This window comes from Plasmodium gonderi (assembly GCF_002157705.1).
Source record: "Plasmodium gonderi DNA, contig: Chr14, whole genome shotgun sequence".
Lineage (NCBI taxonomy): Eukaryota > Apicomplexa > Aconoidasida > Haemosporida > Plasmodiidae > Plasmodium > Plasmodium gonderi.
Genome location: NW_021628939.1, coordinates 660,229 through 682,289, shown reverse-complemented (window position 1 = coordinate 682,289; position 22,061 = coordinate 660,229). Strand labels below are relative to the sequence as shown.

The following is a 22,061-nucleotide window of genomic DNA, read 5'->3' as shown; positions in this document are numbered from 1 at the left end:
CATGTTTTCTCACCCTGTAGTAGAGAAAATGCCAAACTATTTTCTTTTTTCTAATCAATAATCCAAGGAAGAGGGGGAGGGGGAAATAAATAAAATAAAATTTTTTAAAATGATATACTCCAAATATAGGAAATTGCCAACACATATAGCAATGAGAAAAGAGGCATGTCATTGGAGAAAATACACCACAAAATGTATTCTTTTAGTATTCCCTGCAGATAATAGGAACTTTAAGTAAAATATATATTACACGCACTACTTTGCAGACACAAAAAACACAATTAAGGGGGTGAAAAAAAAAAAAAAAATAATAAAAATAGAGATCAATCAAAATAACTACATAAGAAATAAGAGAAATGCAAATAAGAGATGATTAAAAAAAAAAAAAAAAAAAAAAAAAAAATTAAGATTCAAGTGCTTTCATATACCTTAAAGGGGGTGGGACAGGGAAAATATTTATATATTTATATATACATGTATAAGGGAAAAATAAAATTGCATTAAAGTGCAGGGAAAATGTATTCTCTTTTTTCATGTGCGAATGAATTCCTTTTATTTAAGGGATTGAACTTTTTTTTTTTTTTTTTTTTTTTTTTTTTTCTTAATGGATATTCAACTATTTGTTACTAGTAGTGCGAAAAGATCTTACTAGCGAATATACGTACGTTTTATATTGATAAATTAAAGACACTGCATACATGTATATTACATATGTATAAATAAATAAATAAATATATATATATATATATGTATGTATGCATCATGTATGCATATGTCTATGTGTGCAAGCCGAAATGGACACAAGTAGTTAATTTTGGGTTGTATCCTTTCGACCTTTGCTAATATACATTGGGTAATGAGTGCAACAAAAAATCCTACAATTACTAAAGGTGCAAATTTTTTGTTCATTTACATATACATATATATTTCCCCTCCCTGCCTGTGTACCTATCTGTTGTACATTTATGCTATAAGGGGCACAGATGTTGTGTATACAATTTTCGATACTATTGGTGAACAAGGGAATAAGAAAAAATGGGTTCGTTCATATACAAAACGTAGCATGATGAAACATATTATCAAAAATGGATAACAAGAGGAAGCATGAATCAACCATTTGACAAATCTTTTGATTTATTCCCCACAAACAAATTTTTATAAACATCGTGTAGATACATTGCAATGCCAAATTTTTCCATGTCCACTTCGCAACTTTTTTTTTTTTTTTTTTTTAACTGTTCTGTGCATTACCACACAGAAGAGTCAACACTCAGATTTAATAATCAACATAGGGAAAAACAAATTTAAAAAAAGGTACATGTTGGCACAATCTTGTTAGGAGCATGTACACATAAAACTTGAAGTATACAAGTGACACCCCAATGCAAAATATTACACGCTTAAGGAAAAAGTATAGTCCAAAAAAAAGGGAAAAAAAAAAGTAAAAAAAGATAGATATATAGATAGATAAAAAGCGACTGTAACAAAAATGGGTACGGAGGAAAGCCCCTTTTCCACATTCATTAAGGAAAAGGGACAGCAATGGGAGGAAAATGAAGAAATGCTTAATCAGCCCAACGGTTATTTCAAGGCTTTGGACGATTCCTTAATTGAAGAGAATTTTAAATCCAATAATGGAGTTCCTGAAGAAGTAATAAATGGCTCAAAATACACTTCAGATGAGCGGAAGCAAACGAATAGGAATGTAACAAATAGAAAACTGCACAACCCCAAGCTTCCGAATGAACAGCAGCTCATTGAGAGCAAGGAAAGAAAAAAAGGAAAACTAAAAAGAAAGAAAAAAAATACCATTTGCCTATTAAAGTCACAAAATTTAAGAAATTTAATATTTAAAGAAGAAACAGATGCAGAACCTGAAATTAAAACATTTGATATTAGACGTGCATTGAAGGATGTACCAACTGAAAATTTACCACAGCGTCTAATAAGTAATAAGAAAATGAATGAAATGGATAAATGTGTAGGAAATGAAAAAGAAAATTTCACTAAATATACTAAAATAATTTCAGTGAAAAAGAATAATGAATCTTTAGCCCATAATTATATAAATAAAAATATTGAATCAAGGGAAGAAACTCTAGGTATTAAACCACAAATCTGCATATCGCCCATAGTAGGAAATGAACCAGGTGAAGAATGTTACAATGTAGAAATAGATAAATCCAAATTTTCACGCATACAAAAACTATTTTTGAAAGCAAATAAAGGAAATAATTTTAGTGAGATTGAACAAGAATCAGAAAATCACGTTAATAATAAAAGCAGCGCCCAATACAATATGTTAGAGGATAGTACTGATAATTCCTCTAGCAGCAGTAGTGTCGGTGCACAATTAGACAAAGAAGAAGATATTCCAAAGCAATTAAATAACAAATTAAATATTTTTAATAATCTAATAGGAAATATGAAACCTTGTAGAAGTTATAACATGGACATAAGTCATCCTCTATACAGCTTTTTATGCAAGAATGAAAATTCCTATTTAAGTTCTAATTGGCATGATAGAATAAATTATGCTTTTCGTAACATATGGACATTAAGGGGATACATGCATGATGAAAAAAGTGAAGGGGAAAGAGAAAAAGAATTTTTTAATGAACTAGAATTATTTCACATGTCAAGTAAGATAGGGGCATGTGGATTAATATATTCCTTATTTTTAAAAAATCAAGAATTGGAGAATAGCTCAGTAAATTATTTTAAAAAATGCTTTGTGCAAGTGTCTAAGGAAAGATATCCGCATATTTACAAAATATACAAACCCAAATTTGATGATGATTTAGTTTTTCTATTTGACAGTCTTGTTTTTACCGTTATATTGGGTAGCCAAGTGAATAACATTAATTACAACACAGCAAGAAAAATATATAGCAATGATATGAAAGGGAAAAATGCATTATGTGAATGCATATTTAATTTAAAAAACAGTTCCAAATTTGCCTTACCAATAGCTAGCCAGATCGATTTTATGGGAATGCGCGTGATTTCTGAGCCATTAATGCCGTTAAATGAATCTTATCCTCCAGTTGATATAATTAAAGATATTTTCAGAGGAGTGTACCTTACGGATTATAAGACAGAAGATGAAAATGAGTTTTTTAAGAAAAGAATTAAATCAATGGATAGTATATACAGCCCTGGAAAGGGTCCAGACAAGGATGATGAGTTCTGTAGTAAGAACCTTGAGAAAGGGAATAATTTACAAAGGGAGAAAAATTGCACATACAAAAATAAAAGAAAAGGTTTAAAACAAAGGGAATACCTAAAGAGGAAAAAGGAAAAAGTTTTTTACGAAAGGTTGTTTCTAGAGATGGAAAATTACGACCCAGAATTGTATGAACAATTAAAACAAATGAGTGATTATATGAATTACCATTGCTGCATTTTACCGTTAGGATTCTCCAACTATTATGAATGCAAAATATTTAAAAAAAGAAATAATGTAAAAATTTATAAATCACATATAGACAATATGTTTATCGTAAGAGGAGCAGAAGAAATACTCCCACCATTTTTACTTAATTCCACTGACATGAGCTTTAACAAAAGGATAAGATATGAATTTATAAAATATTATTATGAGCATTCATTATGTAACACCACGCTATCAATTGATATAAAGAATCACAAATTAAATCAGCATAAAAATAATGTGGACCTTTTAAAGGACGCTAGTAAGGAATGTCTTGATAATATTGAAAATTACATTTTACCTAAAATTGTAAATATAGTAACAAATTTTAGTGATAGCTTTGACATCACTGAGGTTTACCACTCCCATGGGGTTAATATGAGTAATCTTGGTTACCTACTAAACAATGATAACAAGACTCCAGAGTTTCTTACAGATGTAATATGTAGAGAACTTATTTGTCGCACATTGAAGTGTATTTTTTATGAGAAAATTCATTCTTTTCTTATGATTATTCTTAAAAAAGGAAAAAGGAATAGTATCACTAACTGTAGAAGTGATAATTATGATGAATCCAATACCACGTATTACGATACATTTTTTAAGAATGATAAGAAAATATGTATTCATGACAAAATGAGTGATATAAACAGACATAACTCTGGGGATAATGAATGTGGAGAAGAATGTACTTATGAAGAATGTAACAAATTTATCTGCTTTTGTGAAAACTGTTTTACACAATGGGATTATTTTCCTGAATTAATTCCTCATAAATTACTAATTCGATTGATAAATTTAACCCTAAATATTAGGACAGTGGATTCAATAAAGTTCTGGCATAAGGTGTTAATACCAGAATGCATAAAAAAATTCCAGATAAATTTAAATGATCATATAAAAATTAAGGAAATGGAAATATATGGATTACTCGTGTGTATAGAACACCACATTGGTGTTTATTTTAAAAATGAATGTAAGAAGAATTATAAAGTTAGACTACCTCTAACTTTGGATGATATGTCTAACTTTTTTTCTGACAAGGAAAAAATTTTATTTCCTAATGTTTGTCATTTGAGGGAGATATTCGAATTGAGGAGCGAAGTCAGTGATGAAGTAGACGAAAACACTGACTCAATATATTATGAAGATTCGTATAGTGAAAATACTTATAATAATTATGAATACAAAATTGATCCAAGTGAAACATATCCAAAGAGAGGGATTACAGATAATTCTTCATACAAAGGTTACATTTCTTTCTCTCAAAAGAGTACACACAGGAATTACAAAAATTTAGACCCATTAACAAGTGATGAGTGCAGTAGAACTATAAGGAGAAAAGAGAGAATGAAGAACAATTGCAACATAAGTTGTGATTCATCTTATAATGGGAGTAGCAACGTTAAATTAAGAAATGTGTATTCCTTAGTAGACAAAATGAATAAAAAAAAATATTTGATTTTAGGAAGAAATAATCGTAATAAGTGTAGGGGAAAAAAAAGGGAAGTATCAAATAATGATAATATGAATTATCGTAGAGGAAACAAACAATTAGATAATTTCCGAATGAATCATTTCGTTTTGTTTTACCCTAATACAAAAGGATGCTTTCCAAAATATTCTACATGGTCCTATAGAACAAGAGAAAAGCTGTTTTCATTACATAATATGTTACAGGAGAAATTTAAAATAAAAAATATGTTAAAGGAAAATATTGTAAATATAATTTATCCCAAAGAAAACGACTTTTTGCATATGAATAATATATGCACCGTTGGTTCATGTAACAAAATAAAGAGTTTCGTTTATGAATATAACATTCCCTGCCATCCATATTGTATACTAAATGAAAAAATGAAATGCATAAATTATGTAAGAGCTAAAAAGTGTATCTATCTTTTACTAAATTTTAGCATAAATAAGAACATCATAGAATTATCTAAAAGATTTTTATTTTTGGCCTATCTGCATTTTGAACATGGATATATAAAAAAGTGCTTAAACGTTTGTTACTATATTTATAAAATAACTCCAAATATAGGTACCATCAGAAGGGACATACTTATCCTTATTTTGCAGTGTAAAGTAAAGGAAGGGAATATAGAGGACGCATTGATAATTTATAAACTAATTGTGATTTTCAACAAATTTTACGATGGAGATACTAATAGCATCAGTACGTTGCTGTGTAACGTATTATTGGCTTGCTACTACTATGACATAGCAAACGAGAGAAAAGAGAAATGTACAGATGGTAAAAGCTGGAAAAAATTTTTGGATAATGCATCCAATGCTGAAGGAAAAAATGACGACCCAGAAAATTATGAAACTGAAAATTATGAAATGGGGGGGGAGAATATTACTAATAAGAATTGTACAAAAAAAGACAAAATGTTACTAGATCAAGTAGACTATTTGGAATTAAAAAAAAAACATTTGTTCAAAGCATTACATTATTCGGAAGAATGTTACAGAACAATTTCAACTACAATGAATGATATTTCTTCTCACTATATTTGTATATTTTCTTTGATACTACAAGGAAACATTTTAATGGACCTGAATAAATTTAAGAGCGCAATAAAGTATTACACATTATCCATACACAATTGTGAGAGGGCAAAACTACCAAATTTTCTCATACTGCAAAATAAATGCCTTTTAGCTGTTTCGTTAAAAAATAACGGTAATTTTGATAAAGCAATTGAAATTACAGAAGATTGCTTAAAGACATTAAGTAGTTCTACATGCTCATCACGCAGTTTAACATTATATATAATTTATCGGCTAGCTGAAATGAAACAATACATAGGTTGTAGAGATTTAATTTACCCAAATATTTCATTAGACAATGTTTCCAATGCTCATATTAAAAAAAAAATTACGACTTCCGATTTTCTCATTTTGGAAAAAAATTATTTAAATGAAAAAAATAAAAAATATAGAAAAGAGGCAATCGAATTGTACATAAAATTGTATGAAAAATTGAAAAGTCAAAAGAACTATAATCTTGTTTTTGCAAAGGATATATTCGGGTGTTATTACACCAAGGATGATTTATTACCCAGTTCAAATAAAAATGAGGATATGGGTAAAGAAGATATGGAAAAAATATTCATAATAATACGAGAAATACTCAAAATAAAGGTAATTTCTTTAAGTATGAAAAAACAATTCATGTTGGCTTCTAAATTGTTAGGTATAATTTTGTCAAAGAATTCATCCCCTTTTGTGAAAAACTTAACGCTAATGAAAAAAGGTGGAATTAATATGGAAAATAAACCTTCCATATTTAGAAATTTGTGTTTTGATGAGTGCAACACAAGGAGGGATTTTCCTACAGTAACGAAAAGAGAAGATTGTTTTGATAACACATGGTACAAAAATAACAGTGAGGAAATGCGCATCGATGAAATACTTGACGATATACACTTGAATCATAAAGGTGGAAATAGGGGAAGAGCTTTAAATCTTCAGCTTAGCAATTTTCATCAAAATACACATGGAAATTTCTTTCACAGAAACTGTTATACACGAGAATACGATTATGTATCCATAGAGAAAATATTATTCGATGATACTTATTTTACCATAGATGATATATGTAAATACTGCTATTCCAAATGTAATATATATAATAATAAACAAAAAATGGGAACAGAAACAAATTATAACTGTTTATTAAACCCAAGTATATGGTTTGATTTACTTTTTTTTTCCGTAATGAAAGGCACTTGTGGTCATACCGAATTGATTTTACTGATAGACTTGGTTAAATTTTTTTTAACGCCTCTACAAAAACAGCTAATTCTATTTCATGTAAAGTCTTTAAGCAATATTACGGAAAATGAACAGTACTCAGAGTATATACAATACTTGCTGAATAATGAAGGGAACAAAATTTTAAACCTTACAAATATCCTAGATAAGGAAAAGAAATCAAGAAACTTAAGTGTGAATTTACATCCCGAACTTTCCAACTTTCATAAAGAGCATGTAGTAAAAAACGTCGATTTTTTATCGAACATAATTGTGACTAATCCGTGGTTCTTTTCACCCTCCAGTGTATTCGACAGTTCAAAGTGAAAAAGGAGAAAAAATCAAGGGGTAAAATTGAGTATCTCAAATTTGTATTTTTAAGAAAGAAGAGTATATGTTGAGGAAAATGTTTACCTGCTGTGATGAAAAAAAATAAAATAAAAAGGGGATGCTTAAAATGGACATGATATTTGTATATAGGGAGCTTTTTGAAGGTTGTCGTTTATATTATTCACTTTTTTTCTCTCGAGAGTGTTTTTGTTCGTGCGTGTATGTGTATGTTTTTTTTTTTTTTTTTTTTTTTTTTTTGTATTCTCACCTCCCCTTGTGTGCAGTGGTTTAGTATTTTCCAAACTGAGTATGAAAATCGTTTTCTGGACTATTTGAGATATGGCTAAGAGGCACACATTAATGTTTTATTTTTAATAAGGGTCAGAAGTTCCATGTGTAATTTTTTTACATTTTTTGGGGGTGTTACTTAAAATAGTTAAAAATTAAATCAGATTAGCTTTTGTGAGTTTCACATTTAAATTATTCTTACATAGGATAGCTATGCTTCTTTTTTTTTTTTTCTTCTTTTTTGTTATGAAAAAATGTGCACACATGAAAAAAAAGGATATAAACTCGACTAATTCTGCCACAATATACTTTTCATCTGAGAATTTTTAAATATATATATTTTTATCTAAAATTAGTGTAAAGTTTTGTTTTATTTTTTTTTATTTTATTTTTCTTTTGTTACAATATGGTATTTTATTGCTTGCCTACCCTTTTTATGTGTTTACTAGATTGCTTAAAAAAGGCGGTACCAAAAGTTAGTGTAAAAATTTGATTTCAGGAGACTACATTTTTTGATGGAGAGAAATAGTGAAGCCGCAATAGTGCAGCTACTATTCATTTATTTTTATTTATTTATTTATTTTTTTTTTTTTTACTAATAATGTGTAATATTATTTTAAAAGTTGCTAGAGGATAAGACAAAAAGCTATTATAATATGAATCATTATCATAATTTTGCATATGAGATAGTCACTTTCTGGCATCATGCATGTGCCAAAATAAAATTACAACAGTGAACTGTATCATGGTAAACATACATATGTAAGATCATAAGTGCATGAACATGATGTTTATGCATGTATGCACACATAAGGAGTACACACAAATTATACCCATGGACAAATCCCCAATTACTTTAATCATTTTTAAGGAAAAATACCATACCTTGTGAATATACAGTACTTATATTATATAAAATTTTTTGTCATCCTGTAAAGTTCGTGATTTTCTTTTTTTTTTTTTTTTTAAACTTAAAAATAAGATCACCTTTTTTAGTTAGCGTCATAGTGATGTTCCAATTTTTATCGACATGATCATCTTCTAGAACATATTTTTTGGCACATATAAACTCTCCATAATGATCCTAAAATGGGATAAAAAATGATACGTTAATAAGACGATAAGCGAACCGACTGATAAGATAACCGACTAATAGACCAATAAACAAATGTTCCCGAAATTCCACAATGGTAATGAACAAGGAAAAAATATGCAATGAGGGAAACTTAAAATTTTTAAAAGTATACTCTAATACTCTTTTTAAATATACAGAAGAAGAAAAAGATAAAAAGTCTTCCGAATTACTGCTATTATCAGAAAAGATAGAAGATGGGAAAAGATTAATAAAAATAAATATAGACATCATTTTAATTATTTTATTTTTCATCGTTCTTTATGCATCAAACGATTTGGTAAAAATAAAAAATTTGGAGAATTATATATATAACAATGTAAGTGAGTCAAAAACATATTCTGAACATTTTTATAAATCTATAAGTGAACATATAAAGAAAATTAACAATGATTTTTCATATAAACCAAGAAAAAAAGACTATATATTATTTAAAAATTTACATACCAAATTTGATCTCTCCTCGTGGCTAAAAAATGCATTCACTGAGAAAATATCCCAAGAGAATTTCTTAAATAGTAACATTATAATTGGAAAATGTTGGAGAGTAACTATGAGATTATACAAAAAGGATAATTCTATGTTAGAAAATATTTATAATTATAGGAAAATATTTGAAATATATCCTGACAGTTCGTTTTTAGAAAATTTTGAAGATACTAGAAATATTAATTCTTCTTTTTTTAACAAAAAGTGGAATTATTCATATTCTCGTGAAAAATCCTATAAAAAAATTGGAGGATTATATCAAATAATATGTGAAAAGGACTTTAATAAAATACAAGAAGGTCTTTCTCAGGGTTCTTCATATGTTACTGATTATCCTTATTTTATCCCAGCTCTTATATTAACAAATTATAATATAGCATCTGTTGCGATAGATTTTTTATTATTTAACCCACTCCTTAATGTACTTTCATATAACGTTTTAAAATTTTCCTTTTTACCAAATACCAAAACGTACAAGGAGGTTGTAACACAATCCGCTTCATATAACCGATTTGATATTTATTTCCTCATTGCCCTGTCTGTATTTATCATAACATTTATCATATATATTACTATCTATGTTCGGAAAATTGCCTTGGTTGGATTCAAACTCTACGTAAAATCATACAGCACCCCCTTTCTCCTTACTGGTAATTCGAAAGACATTTTTGTATTCCACTCCTAGGAAAAGAAGATAATTTCACTTGAGAAGTCTTATGTGTATATGTACATGTGGAAGTTGCTAATCATGTTCACATATCTCCCAACACACAATGACCGGAAATATTGAATTGACTCATTTTTTTTTATTCCTGCCCTTTTTCTTATTTACTCAATTTGATTGTTTTTCCTAATTTGATTAACTTACCCAATTTGATTACATTTCTCAATTTTTTTTCTCCCTCAGTCAGCTTCGGATCGAACCTGGTAACCCTGTGTATTTATCTCCTACACCAAACCTTGCTTCCAAAAATTAGTGCAAATTATGAGAATGGGAAATTCAAAGTGGATACAACACATCACCTAAGCAGTCCAGAACAAATAACGGAATTTTTACACAGTATGACCATATTCTTCTCACGTATGGAATTAATTAAAAATATTTTTGTATATAATACCATAATAACCTTTTCCGTATGCTGCTTCGTTTGCATAAAACGGAATGGTCTGTTGATAAAAAAATATAATATTGTGGAAAATAATATAAAAAGAGATTTTTTATTTCCCTTTTTGATAATTTTGTCCATAATATTTGGGTGCTTAGGAATATTTTCTGTCTTCAGTTATACACTTTTTCATATTGATGAAAATATTGGCTCCAGCATTATCTATACATTTATTTTCAACGTATGTATCATATTTGCGAATTTCCAAGGAGTTAATATATCTTCCATCCTAAATGAAGAAAATATATTGTCTTATTTTTATTCCATCCCTACTCATTTTTTTATTGTTACTATAAGTTTTGCTTTCTTATTTTTCCTATCTATTAAGTCATTCATCAAAAGAGATAAAAAAATATATGACTTATTTATATATCAGTATGGCGATAGATCACTAAAGCGTGGTAATATGCACCAGGGGGATGAGCAAAGTAAAAATAGTAAAAGAGGAAAATTGGAAGCTTATGATATCAATACTAAAAACAATGATGGAGAAAAAGCATTCGAAAAGGAGTACTCAAATGAAAGGGCTAAAAATGACAACAGCATAATCGAAATAACTTCATATTCAGGTGCAGAAGACGAAATGGTTCAAAAAGAAAGTCATAATGTCGAAGATACATATGGTTCATTTGATGATGATCTAATTGATAATGTGAAAGAATGTGATGAAGAAATGTTAAGCATTGATAATAGCAGTATATATTCGTTAGATGAATCAAATGAATATGAAATTGACCCAAATAAATATGACAAAAATAAGGAATTAAACTATAATGACATAATGAATATAACGAAGGAGTTACATAATGATCAAGAAAAGAATGATACAGAGAGACAAGATAAAAAAATGGGTAATAGAAAAAAAAATGCTCTTTTTAATATAGAAAAAATTCTTGATCTATTTGTTAACTTAAAAAGTAGCAACATAATGCCTTTCTCTAGTAGGGAAAAAAGATTCATTTCGAAAGAATATAATATGAATAAAAAAAGAAATGATGGAATAATATTTTCTCTTTCTGTATACATATCATTCTTAATGTTCATTATGCTATTTCTTATTAATGATTACAAAAAAGGAAGAGAAAGCGAAGAGTTGCTAAAATATCAAATAGAGAGTATAGGCTATTTTTCAAACAATGCTTTAATTGAGAATATGAAATTCCACCATTTAAAAAAAATCATAAATGTAAACATTAAAAAGGAGAACATTAACTTCCAAAAAATAGAGAATAAGACCGATTTAGTTCAGTGGTTAAAGAGTTGTTTTATTTCACTTTTGGGCAACAATTCAAACGCCCTTGGAAATGCTTCAAAAAATTACAGTAGTACCTTCCAATGGAATGATATATTTAGCATGAAACAAGAACAAGTACAAATAAATATTGTATCAAGGGAAAGAATTCATTCGTCAAATAATAGTCTTATATGTGATTATAAGCAGAGAAATTGCTATATAAACTTACGCAACGAAGCACAGATATTACAAAATGGGATTAACGATGTAGCATTACTTATTAATGATGCAATTAAAAAAATTGAAATATCTTATATATTATTTGATAAAAATGATTATCACAACGTTCTAGTGACTTTACATTTTGTGTTCAATTCTAGTGGACATATATCAAAAAATATATATTTTGACCATTTATTTTTTAATTCCTTTAATATTTTCCATTTCAAAGGTGTAGTAATTAATATCCTATTCATAACCATATTGTTGTGTTCCTTTGTAATAATGTATTTGTACATGTTCAAAAATTTTACCTACTTTTACAATGCGTGTATTTCACTCCTAATGGGGAATAATAAGAATGTTGCGGAATGTGGTTTGCAGAATGGACAGTTAAGTGCGTGGCCAATTGAAAATATGGGGAATACAAATAATCCAAATAATTACAACTATGGAAGTTACCCATTCTTGGATTACAACAATATTGACGAATATATGGGTGCCATGAATTATGGAGGATACGGAAATTACTCTGGTGCGGGTCTCACGAATTATGGAATTTATGGGAATTATCCAGCGTTTAACATGCAAGGTTGTGGATATAACTACGGTCTAGACCCAAATAATTTTAATATACGGGGGGATTATAAAAATGACAAGAAATACAAAATTGGTACGTTGCTCAAATTAAAAGTTTACTTGATATATTTATTCGAATCAGACGTTTTAAATTTAATGATTCTGTTATCATCTTTTACCTTAGTTGCGTTATGGCTTACTGTGTGTATATATATTAACAAGATAGAATATTCTACTGATAATTTGGGAATTTATTTTAATATATACATAAAATTGTTTTCTTTTTTCCGCAAATTTGTAAATATTTTTTACTTTTTTCTTTTTTTAATCATAATAAATATTTTTATTTTTTCGTCTAATTATATTAAAAAGGAAAAATTATACGAAACTTTATATATTAACAAAAAGCAGATATTAAAGTGTAGTTTTCTTTTTCTTTTTGTTTTCGTTAATTTTTTCATGTTTCATTATTTTTTTTATGGTGTAGACGGTTTTAACGACTTGACAACGAGTCAGCAATTCATATACTCCATTTTAACTCTGTTGGGTTTAGTTCATATTGATGTTTATTTAAAGTGCAACGTTTTTTACTTTTTATTTCTTGTTTTGCCTCATTTAATATTAATACGTTTAATTTTTATATATTCCCTTTTGGCACCCATTTTGGTTAGCTATTTAATTTTAATAAAAAAAAAAAAGGAAAAAAAAAAAAAAAAAAAAATAGCTAGTAAAAAAGGCGAAGATTACTCCACTTTCACCTTAACACATTTGAGCAACGAACAATGGAAATATTTAAATGAAGAAATAAAAGAGTTTGCAGAGAAGGAAACTAATAACATATTATTGTATTTTGAAGTATTTAAAGATCAGCTAAGAGGTAATAACGATATATCTAAAACGTTGATAACAGAATGTGATCATTTAAAGGAAAGGATATATGGTCTACAGTTGGATTTACGTAAAATAGAGTTACAGTGGAAGTTCCGCAGTAAGCTTTTAAGTTCTTCCAGAACTTACTTGGAAAAAATAAATAATCAAATAAATATGAGCGAAGAAATTATTTCTGAGGATAAAAACAGATTACATACTCTGAAGCAGTATGCGAAGCAGATTATAATGGACACATAACAGGAAAATCGTAAAAAAAAAAAAAAAAAAAGGATGTCATCATTAATGATAGGTTCTTCAATGAGCAATTATGAATCATCATAAATTACTATATACATATGGTAATAAACTTATTTGTACCAAAGGAAAAACACTAGTTTACAATATCCATAACGTGTTGTACAGTTAGGAGATGTGTCATCTTCAATTTTAAATATGTGTTATATAGTCCATGTAAAAAGGAAGCAAATGAATTAAATTTGTGTAAAAAGATGAATGCCTAAAAATATATGTAAGCATCCACTTTAGTTGAAAAAAAAAAAAAAAAAAAGAGAACACGAAATATACAGAATCTTATGTTATGATACTAATATAGAAAGGATGTTCTCACATCGTTTGGAACCATGTGACTTTATTTTTTTTTTTTTTTTCATTTTTATCAAAATTTTGCCTAATTTTTTTAACTTTTTCAAAATTGTATATACTGATTAATTATTACTACATTTGCGAAATTTTTTGTGATCAGTTGTTATATTATTAACACATGTGTATACTGTACACTTGCGTGCTTATACATATAATATATTATAAATATCTTTGCAAATATGATGGGGGGGGGGGAGGGCTGGTATTATTTGATACCCCATTCATGATCCCCACACAAGTTTCGCAAATATGCTTTTCCATATCTTACTTTTTTCAAAAAGTTAGCATAAGCTTATGTATGTAATACAATTATATGCACTGGTGGGTACCGTATGCGTGTATAAAAACGATGCTAGGAAGTAGGCACCAATATATTTACTTTCGTGATATACGTGGGTTTTTATAAATTTTTACTTGTAGAAATGCAGTTTTCAAGAAACGCTTGACAATTGCACGAATTTGGGGGTAACTAAAAATGCATTCATTTTACGTTTTACATTTTAGCTGTTTTAGCAAATGAGCCATGTGCGAAGAGCAAAATGAAAATACATGTATAATTACGCATTCTATGCAACTATAATTTGATAGCTGGCAAAATATAAATTTTTATGGAAAATTACATAATTGCATTATTTTTATTGTTAAACGGTTTTATATTGAATTTGAACAGGATTGAAAAGCGTCCATCTGGGAGATGCACATATTTTTTGGTTTATTTAATTATTTTATTCGGAAAAAAATGTATTATTGCGAGGAAGCAACACTCTAATTTAAACTTCATTAGAAAGTTAGCACTACCTGTAGAAACCAAATTTGTGCTGAAAAATGAAAATAAAAATGAGAATAACTTAACTTACTTAAAAAAAAAATATAGAGATGAGTGGAAGAATAATAATAAAAAGAAGAAGAATATTGTTCTAATCGAAAAAGATGAAAACCTAAATGAAAATAGAATAACTTATATAAGAAATAAAATAAAAAGTAATAGCAGAGTAAAGGAAATAGAATATCTAAGTGATCTACAAAAAAATTTCATTTATATACTAGAACGGAATAATAACATCCTACTACACGCCAAAACTGCTAGCGGAAAAACAACCATTTGTTTATTTTACTTTATTTTAAAGTTTTATTATAATTGTGAATTTGTTTTCGATGAAGACATCCAAAGGGAGAAATATTTGAACAAGAATGAGAACATAAATAGTTATAATAAAATATTACTTTTAAATAAAGCGAGAAAAAAGGTGCATAGGCATAAACTCAAGTATACCCCTTTTAGTGAAAAATATGCACAAATACGTGATATTAGAGAGGACACAGATTTATTATTAGAAGACAGGGCTAAAAACACGTTATTAAAAAAGCAGGAGAAAATTCTTATATTGTCTCCCTCTAAAGAATTGTGTGTGCAAATTTCGCATAATATTCTGTCTTTTGTTGGTGACAAAAATGAAGGAATAATTCATCTCTTTATTGATAAGGCAGATGAGAAAAAACAGTCCACTCCCGTTTCGGATTCCAATTTATCAAATAAAGTTGTAGAAAAGGGAAATGGTGAGAAGGGGAATGAGCGACACTTAAGGATAAGGGAAGAAATATCTTCTTTACCTGAACATGTAAAAAGTGGTAGTGGTACTACTATTAGCTATAATAATGATTCACACGAAATGAAGATCAAAAATGAAATTGACATATCCAAGGAAACAAGAAAATTCAAGGATGCCCTTTTCTTTGTAGGGACACCAATGTGTTTTAAAAATTATCTATTAAGCTTAGGAAAGGGGGAGCTGAAAGCATTTTTGCAAAGTATAAAGTATGTATTTTTTGACGAAATTGATAGGATGTTTCCTACGATGAAAACACGCAAATCAAAGGGAACAAAAAATAATATGAAGAAAAAAACGGCATATTTTATTCTAGAAACGATTATGTATATGAATAAAAAAAACTTAATTTTTATCGGCTGCTCAAGTACCCTAAATAGGGAATTGCACAGAAAAATATTCAAACTTTTATATATGAATAGAAATAATGCAAAAAAAAAAATATATATACTAAGGGAGAATAATGCTAGTTCAAATGAAGGAATGAATGCTGAATACAGCAATCCTATGAGTCCTACTTGGAGGCCCTTGAGTGATGAAGTGTTGGAGAGTAATGTAAACCAAGCAAAAATGAGACCTTGTGGAGGGAAAAAAAATGCTATCACTTCGCATGAAGAAAACGAAAAGGACAATGCCGATATCAATGATACTGAGAGCGAGGATGAAAGGTTCAATTTATTTTCCCCGAATGATGAAGATAATACATTGCAAAAATATGTAATAAAAGTAAAAGTTCCAAACAATATACACCACTTATACATTGTAGTAAACGATCAGCTGTATAGGAATAAAATGGAAGAAGCATATAAGATCATAGAACATTTTAAAAATAAAAAAGTTCTAACGCTAGTTAAAAATGGGTACTCCTTACTAGATATGAAAAAATATCTTACTGAAAAAAATGTTTTTTCTGTGTTACTACATGAAAAGTTACAAATCTCCCTCACAGGAAATAACAAACATTTGGATGAAATGTGCAAAAGCTATGCAGATATAAAAAATTTAGAAGAAATTTCTTTGAAAAATGAGGAAGAGCAACAGAAAAAATACATAAATAAATACCCCATTATTATAAGCTCCTTTGATAGTATTCGGGGGTTTCATATAAATAATTTAGATCTCGTTTTATTGTGCAATAAACCGAAAAATGTAAATGAATATATTCACTTAAGTGGTAGAGTTGGAAGAAGGAATAACATTGGTTATTCCATCATGTTGGAAGATGAAAGGAATGTCCATATTGTAAGAAATTGGTTGACGAACATACGGGTCTGTTTTACCAAATTGCAAATAAAGGACGATATTACCACACAGGGGGAAAAACCATCCTCTGATTATGTGGATAATAATAAAATGGTGCAAAATGAAAAAAATAAGCAAGAAACGAAGAATTCGCCCAGTGAGGTATCTGCCATCACAGATCAGGGAAAAGACAATTTAAATTACATCACATCATGCATATTAGATGAATTGAAATAAGGAATTATGTGATAAGTAGCACATGTGAAGTGAATAAGAAGTAATATAATTATTTTATTTTATTTTTCTTTTTTTGTTTGTAACTCTTTCTTCATCTTCATGTGTTTCACTTTTTTTTTCTCTTGTTTTTTTTTATGTTATGTAAAACTGCTTAAGTGGAAAATGATACCATTCATTAATTTACACATTAATCAATGTGAACTATTCAAATTAGAACTTAAATAAGGTTTGAAAAAAAAAGAAAAAAAAAAAAAAAGAGGAATAAATTGTAATAACGAAGAAACAGTAAAGATGTACACCTATTTAGGACGGTACGAATATGAATTCTACTTTTTACACAAAATTCCCAAATGGAACTTAAAAAAAAAAGAGTAGTGAGTTGGCAAGAAAAGTGGGAAAATAAAACATTTTGGAATGTTGGTGAAAATTGAATTAGAAGAATGAAGATATGGCACCCCTTATCTGTTTTATTGTTTCTTCAACTGTTTCGAAAAATGACTTGTCATCAGAACCTTTTTTTAAAACTTTTACTACGTCAATTTCGTAAATGAGCGGCTGATGGGTTTAAAAAAGAAAAAAAAAAAGAAAGAAAAATAAGAAGCGAGATAGAAACATTCTGCTTGTTGATAGTTGAAGGGTTCAGGGTTGCTGTAATGAAGACAAATAAGTTTTCTTTTTCTTTTTCTTTTTTTTTAAAACGATTGTGCCTGAAATACCTGGCTTGGAAAATGATTGGGATATGCCAAATGTGGAGGAATGATGCACTGTCTTCTTGTGTGTTTTTTCATCCCAATGACAATCTCATATATAGCCTTTATGTGCTTTTGATCGTATTCCCCAGCTTTTATTTTAGGTGGAATTATGCTATTGAAAGTTGAATGAATTATGCGAAAATCATTTGTCGTTTTTCCTTGGTAGTGAATATATACCGTGTCTCCCTCTTCTACAGTGTCACCTTCGCCTTCTATGATATCTTTGTACAATATTCCACTTGATCAAAAAAATAGGGTTATCATTTAGGCGTGAATGTATATATGCGTTAGATTTTTTTATTTTTTTTTATTTTAAGCGCATGTGTGAGAATGTGTGTGCATGCACCAGATAACACAGCATATATCATTTCGCATAGCTAGCCATTTTAGCAATGCTCAGTTGTGTATTCATGAACTTATCCAAGTTATGCAAGTTGTGTGTTCCATTTGTTTTTTTTTTCTTCCTTTCGTTTTTTCTACACCTGTCTGTTTTAACGTAGGGCTTATCAGGTTTGTATTTTTTTTCCAAATAGGCATCTGCTCCCTTTTCTTCCAAATAAGAAATTAGGTTTTTTTTTGAAAATAAATATTTTTTTGCAAAATATAAATTAAATGAAATAAAAAAAAAATTTTTTAAATAAAGGGAATTAAAATTTTTCCCCCTGAAATGACAATATAGGAACGCGAATTTTCTCCTGTTACACGATTTAAAAAATGTATACATAATAAAAAAAGTTCTCATTTTTATCCGATACACAGAAGTTAACCAAATTAGGCGTGTATTTTTCGTAATTCCGTGAAGTACATATTTAGGGCTCTTTTTCATTTTGTTAAGTATTAAAAGTGTTACTTTTTTTAAGCTATATTAGATAGATGAGTATAAATTTTTTTGTTAAGTGCGTAAACAAATGTATAGCAATGAAATGAACAAATAGGCATTTATCGCAGTTTCGAATGTAGGAGTGCTAGCAGTAAAAAATAGTGAGCATACATAGATTTATATATATACATGAATAGATACATACGTACATATACATACGTGTGGAGTGTTAATTATTTTGAGAAATTGAGAAACAAACGAAAAAACTTGCATAACTAATGTGCTATCCTTAAGAATATGGAAAAATGGCTTAGGCCAAATGATTACACAAGGATGAAAGCATTTCATAAATTTTGAAATCGTCGAATGTGTGAACATTTCGGAAATTTTAAACATTGCAAGAATTTGGAGGACTTCAAAATTTTGGGGACCTCCAAAATTTCAAGCGCTCGAAAAAATGCAAAAAAAAAAAAAAAAAAAAAAAAAAAAAAAAAAAAAAAAAAAGAAGAAAAAAAAAAAAAAAGAAAATATAAAAAAAAAAAAAAAAAAAATGGAATGGGTGAACATTTGGGAAATTTTAAACATTGCAAAAATTTGGAGGACTTCAAAATTTTGGGGACCCCCAAAATTTAAAAGCCCCAAAAAAAAAAAAAAAAAAAAAAAAAAAAAAAAAAAAAAAAAAAAAGAAAGGAAGGAAGGAAAGGAAAGGAAAGGAAAATCTTGAAATGTTCATACATGTTAGCACGAAAAAAACGCGCTCATATAATGGACTAGTATAGTAGATCGACGCGGTTGATGCTGTTAAAAAAAGATGAGGAATCCATAATTTTTTTGTTTTTCCGCTGTAATGTATAAATTTTTAGTAGGCTATTATCCTTGCATTGAACATTTATGGATTTTTTATCAAAAATTGCAAATTTGCGTGGGGTGGCATCAAAGCACTTGTGCATCTGTACAGCTCCTAAATGTTTAAATACATGATGAGAGTAATTTGTGTTACTGCTACAATCGTTAGTTCTATTGCTTATCGAAGAGTAAGACGTTTTAATTAATTTCACTTCCATCACCTTAAGATGGCCATTCTGAAAAAGGAAAAAGGTGCATTCTACTTTCGGCCAGTTTATAAATCCCCTCACTTTATTATGAATTTGCAGGGCGGTAGAGCAAAAAAAACAGACATATTTTTCTTCATTTTTTATTTTCTGTGCATATGTATTATTTTTATATGGCATATAATACATGTGGTGGTTTTTTTGCCAAGAATAATTCATAAGATCCTGTTGTGCATTTGTGTGTTGCATGAAATCATGAATTTTGTTCCTAAGTAAAGAGACATTTTCTTTTTCATGTTCCATATGATGAAAGTTTAAGTGATCATAATTGTTTTGCGTAGACCACGTGGAAGAAGGGTGGGTCTTTCCATTAAGTGCTTCTGTTTCATTGTTCGTTAATTTATAATTGGAGAGGAAGGAAATATTCCTCATCAAGTGTAATGTACCGAATGTAAATAATATGGTAATTATATCATTAAAATTGAAATTTTGATCAAATGCAAACTGTCTTTTCATTAAAACTTTACCTGCATCAATACGCAATGTGGTTAAAAATATGGAATATCCAAATATGGATTCATTATTTAGTAAACTTCTTTGAATAGGAGATGCGCCTCTGTAAAATGGTAGTAAACTTGGATGTAAGGTATAAATATTGGAATGAATATTTTTAAAAAAGCTGCTATTAAATAATTCCCCAAATGATATAGAAATACATAAATCAAATATTTTCTTTTTCAACAAATGTATATTATTTTTTATCTTGTCGTAATAAAATATATTCATTTCATATTTCTCAGCTTCTTCTTCAACAGGAGATTTTTTTACAAGTAAATTTCTTCCCTTTTTTCTAGGACTTTTTGTAATAACATGATCTAATATTACATCATTTCTCACATATTTTATGATTAATAATATTATTTTAAAGCACAATAAACTGAATTCGTTACTCCCGATGAATAGAATGCGAATATTTCTTTTCCCCATTTGGAGATTATTATTCCTTTTGTTATTTTCCCCATTTTTTAATGCATAAATTTCGTAAAGCATATTCATAATAATGTTTTTTCTCTTGTGAAACTCTTCCCTATTGTCTACATAAAATATTTTATTCATTAATGTATTTTCTATTGTACGAATTATTTCTTCGTAGACGTTATGCAAATGCAGTTTTATAGCTTCATATTTAAGCAAGTTGTGTATGATAATGTTTGACGATACATGCGATTTGGAGTGCTTTTTGTGATTCCACTTACTGTGGTTATGATATTCTACATTTCCATTTTTAAAGAATAGATATTTGCTCACGAAATATCTTGACCCAATTAATGCATTTGCAGTATCGATAACTCTTTTTTTTGCAAAGGGGTAATCCCCATCATTGTAGTGTCTACATCGTGTGTACAACAATAATGTACCATCCTGCTTGCATAAGTTACAAGATGAGTTACATAATGACTCAAGGAACTCTTCTGAATTTATATTTGTCTCTGTTACCGTTTCGCGCTTCCCCCAATTGGGTGAAAGAGCATTGGTGGCATTTAATTTTGTGAGATTTAATTTGTCGTTATTTCTCCTTTTTGTTGCACTTTTTTTTACACTTTTTATATAAATTTGATGTCTGATTTTGTTAAAATTTTGAGTAGGTTGTCTTTTATCACTAACATAGGATTTGTTAATATAGCACAATTTGCAAATGTATGTTTTTAGAAATATAATGAAAATTATTCGCACAACATGAGAGCTCGTTACATTCATATTAAGGGATACTCATTTTTTGTTGTGTAAGTCTATGCATTTTTTTTTTTTTTTTTTCTTCTTCTTCTTTTACTTTAAAAGTTGCTTGAGGGGGAGTGGGGGTGTTTGCGTAATGATAAGGGCGTGGGCTAAGTTGCTTTTTCCTCATATTTTTTTTTTTTTCTTAAATAATAATAACAAAGTGATTTCGGTGAATGATATCCATCAGCAGACAGGTGATAACATATTTTTTATTTATTTATTATTTATTTTTTTTTTTTTTTTTCACTCTGTCATAATGTAGTACACTTTCCATTTATGTTGTGTAAGAAAACGAATTATAAATTTATATATTTAACGGGAGAGTGGTATTATAAAAGCAGCAAAAGGAATAAATGAACTTTTATATGTTCATTTTTTGTCATGTTTATCATTTAGTAGAAAAAAAG

At 28.5% G+C, this 22,061-nt stretch overlaps 5 protein-coding genes across 5 annotated transcripts; 3 read left to right on the top strand and 2 right to left on the bottom strand.

Annotated features, from left to right (window-relative positions):
* Positions 1-1,489: 1,489 nt before the first annotated feature.
* On the top strand, positions 1,490-7,522 carry PGO_141370 (hypothetical protein, conserved; the record flags this gene model as incomplete). The annotated part of the gene is made up of 1 exon (XM_028690131.1): positions 1,490-7,522. One exon carries the CDS (start codon positions 1,490-1,492, stop codon positions 7,520-7,522), a length of 6,033 nt encoding a protein of 2,010 aa, XP_028545932.1.
* Positions 7,523-9,000: 1,478 nt separating this feature from the next.
* Positions 9,001-13,760, top strand: PGO_141360 (hypothetical protein, conserved; the record flags this gene model as incomplete). Its single annotated transcript, XM_028690130.1, has 2 exons — positions 9,001-10,084; positions 10,342-13,760. The coding sequence occupies 2 exons, from the start codon at positions 9,001-9,003 to the stop codon at positions 13,758-13,760; spliced, it is 4,503 nt and encodes a 1,500-aa protein (XP_028545931.1).
* Positions 13,761-14,773: 1,013 nt separating this feature from the next.
* PGO_141350 (DEAD box helicase) lies at positions 14,774-17,251 on the top strand (the record flags this gene model as incomplete). The annotated part of the gene is made up of 1 exon (XM_028690129.1): positions 14,774-17,251. The coding sequence occupies one exon, from the start codon at positions 14,774-14,776 to the stop codon at positions 17,249-17,251; it is 2,478 nt and encodes an 825-aa protein (XP_028545930.1).
* Positions 17,252-17,683: 432 nt separating this feature from the next.
* PGO_141340 (peptidyl-prolyl cis-trans isomerase) lies at positions 17,684-18,745 on the bottom strand (the record flags this gene model as incomplete). Its single annotated transcript, XM_028690128.1, has 3 exons — positions 17,684-17,806; positions 17,968-18,241; positions 18,486-18,745. 3 exons carry the CDS (start codon positions 18,743-18,745, stop codon positions 17,684-17,686), a joined length of 657 nt encoding a protein of 218 aa, XP_028545929.1.
* Positions 18,746-19,593: 848 nt separating this feature from the next.
* Positions 19,594-21,633, bottom strand: PGO_141330 (methionyl-tRNA formyltransferase; the record flags this gene model as incomplete). Its single annotated transcript, XM_028690127.1, has 1 exon — positions 19,594-21,633. One exon carries the CDS (start codon positions 21,631-21,633, stop codon positions 19,594-19,596), a length of 2,040 nt encoding a protein of 679 aa, XP_028545928.1.
* Positions 21,634-22,061: the final 428 nt, after the last annotated feature.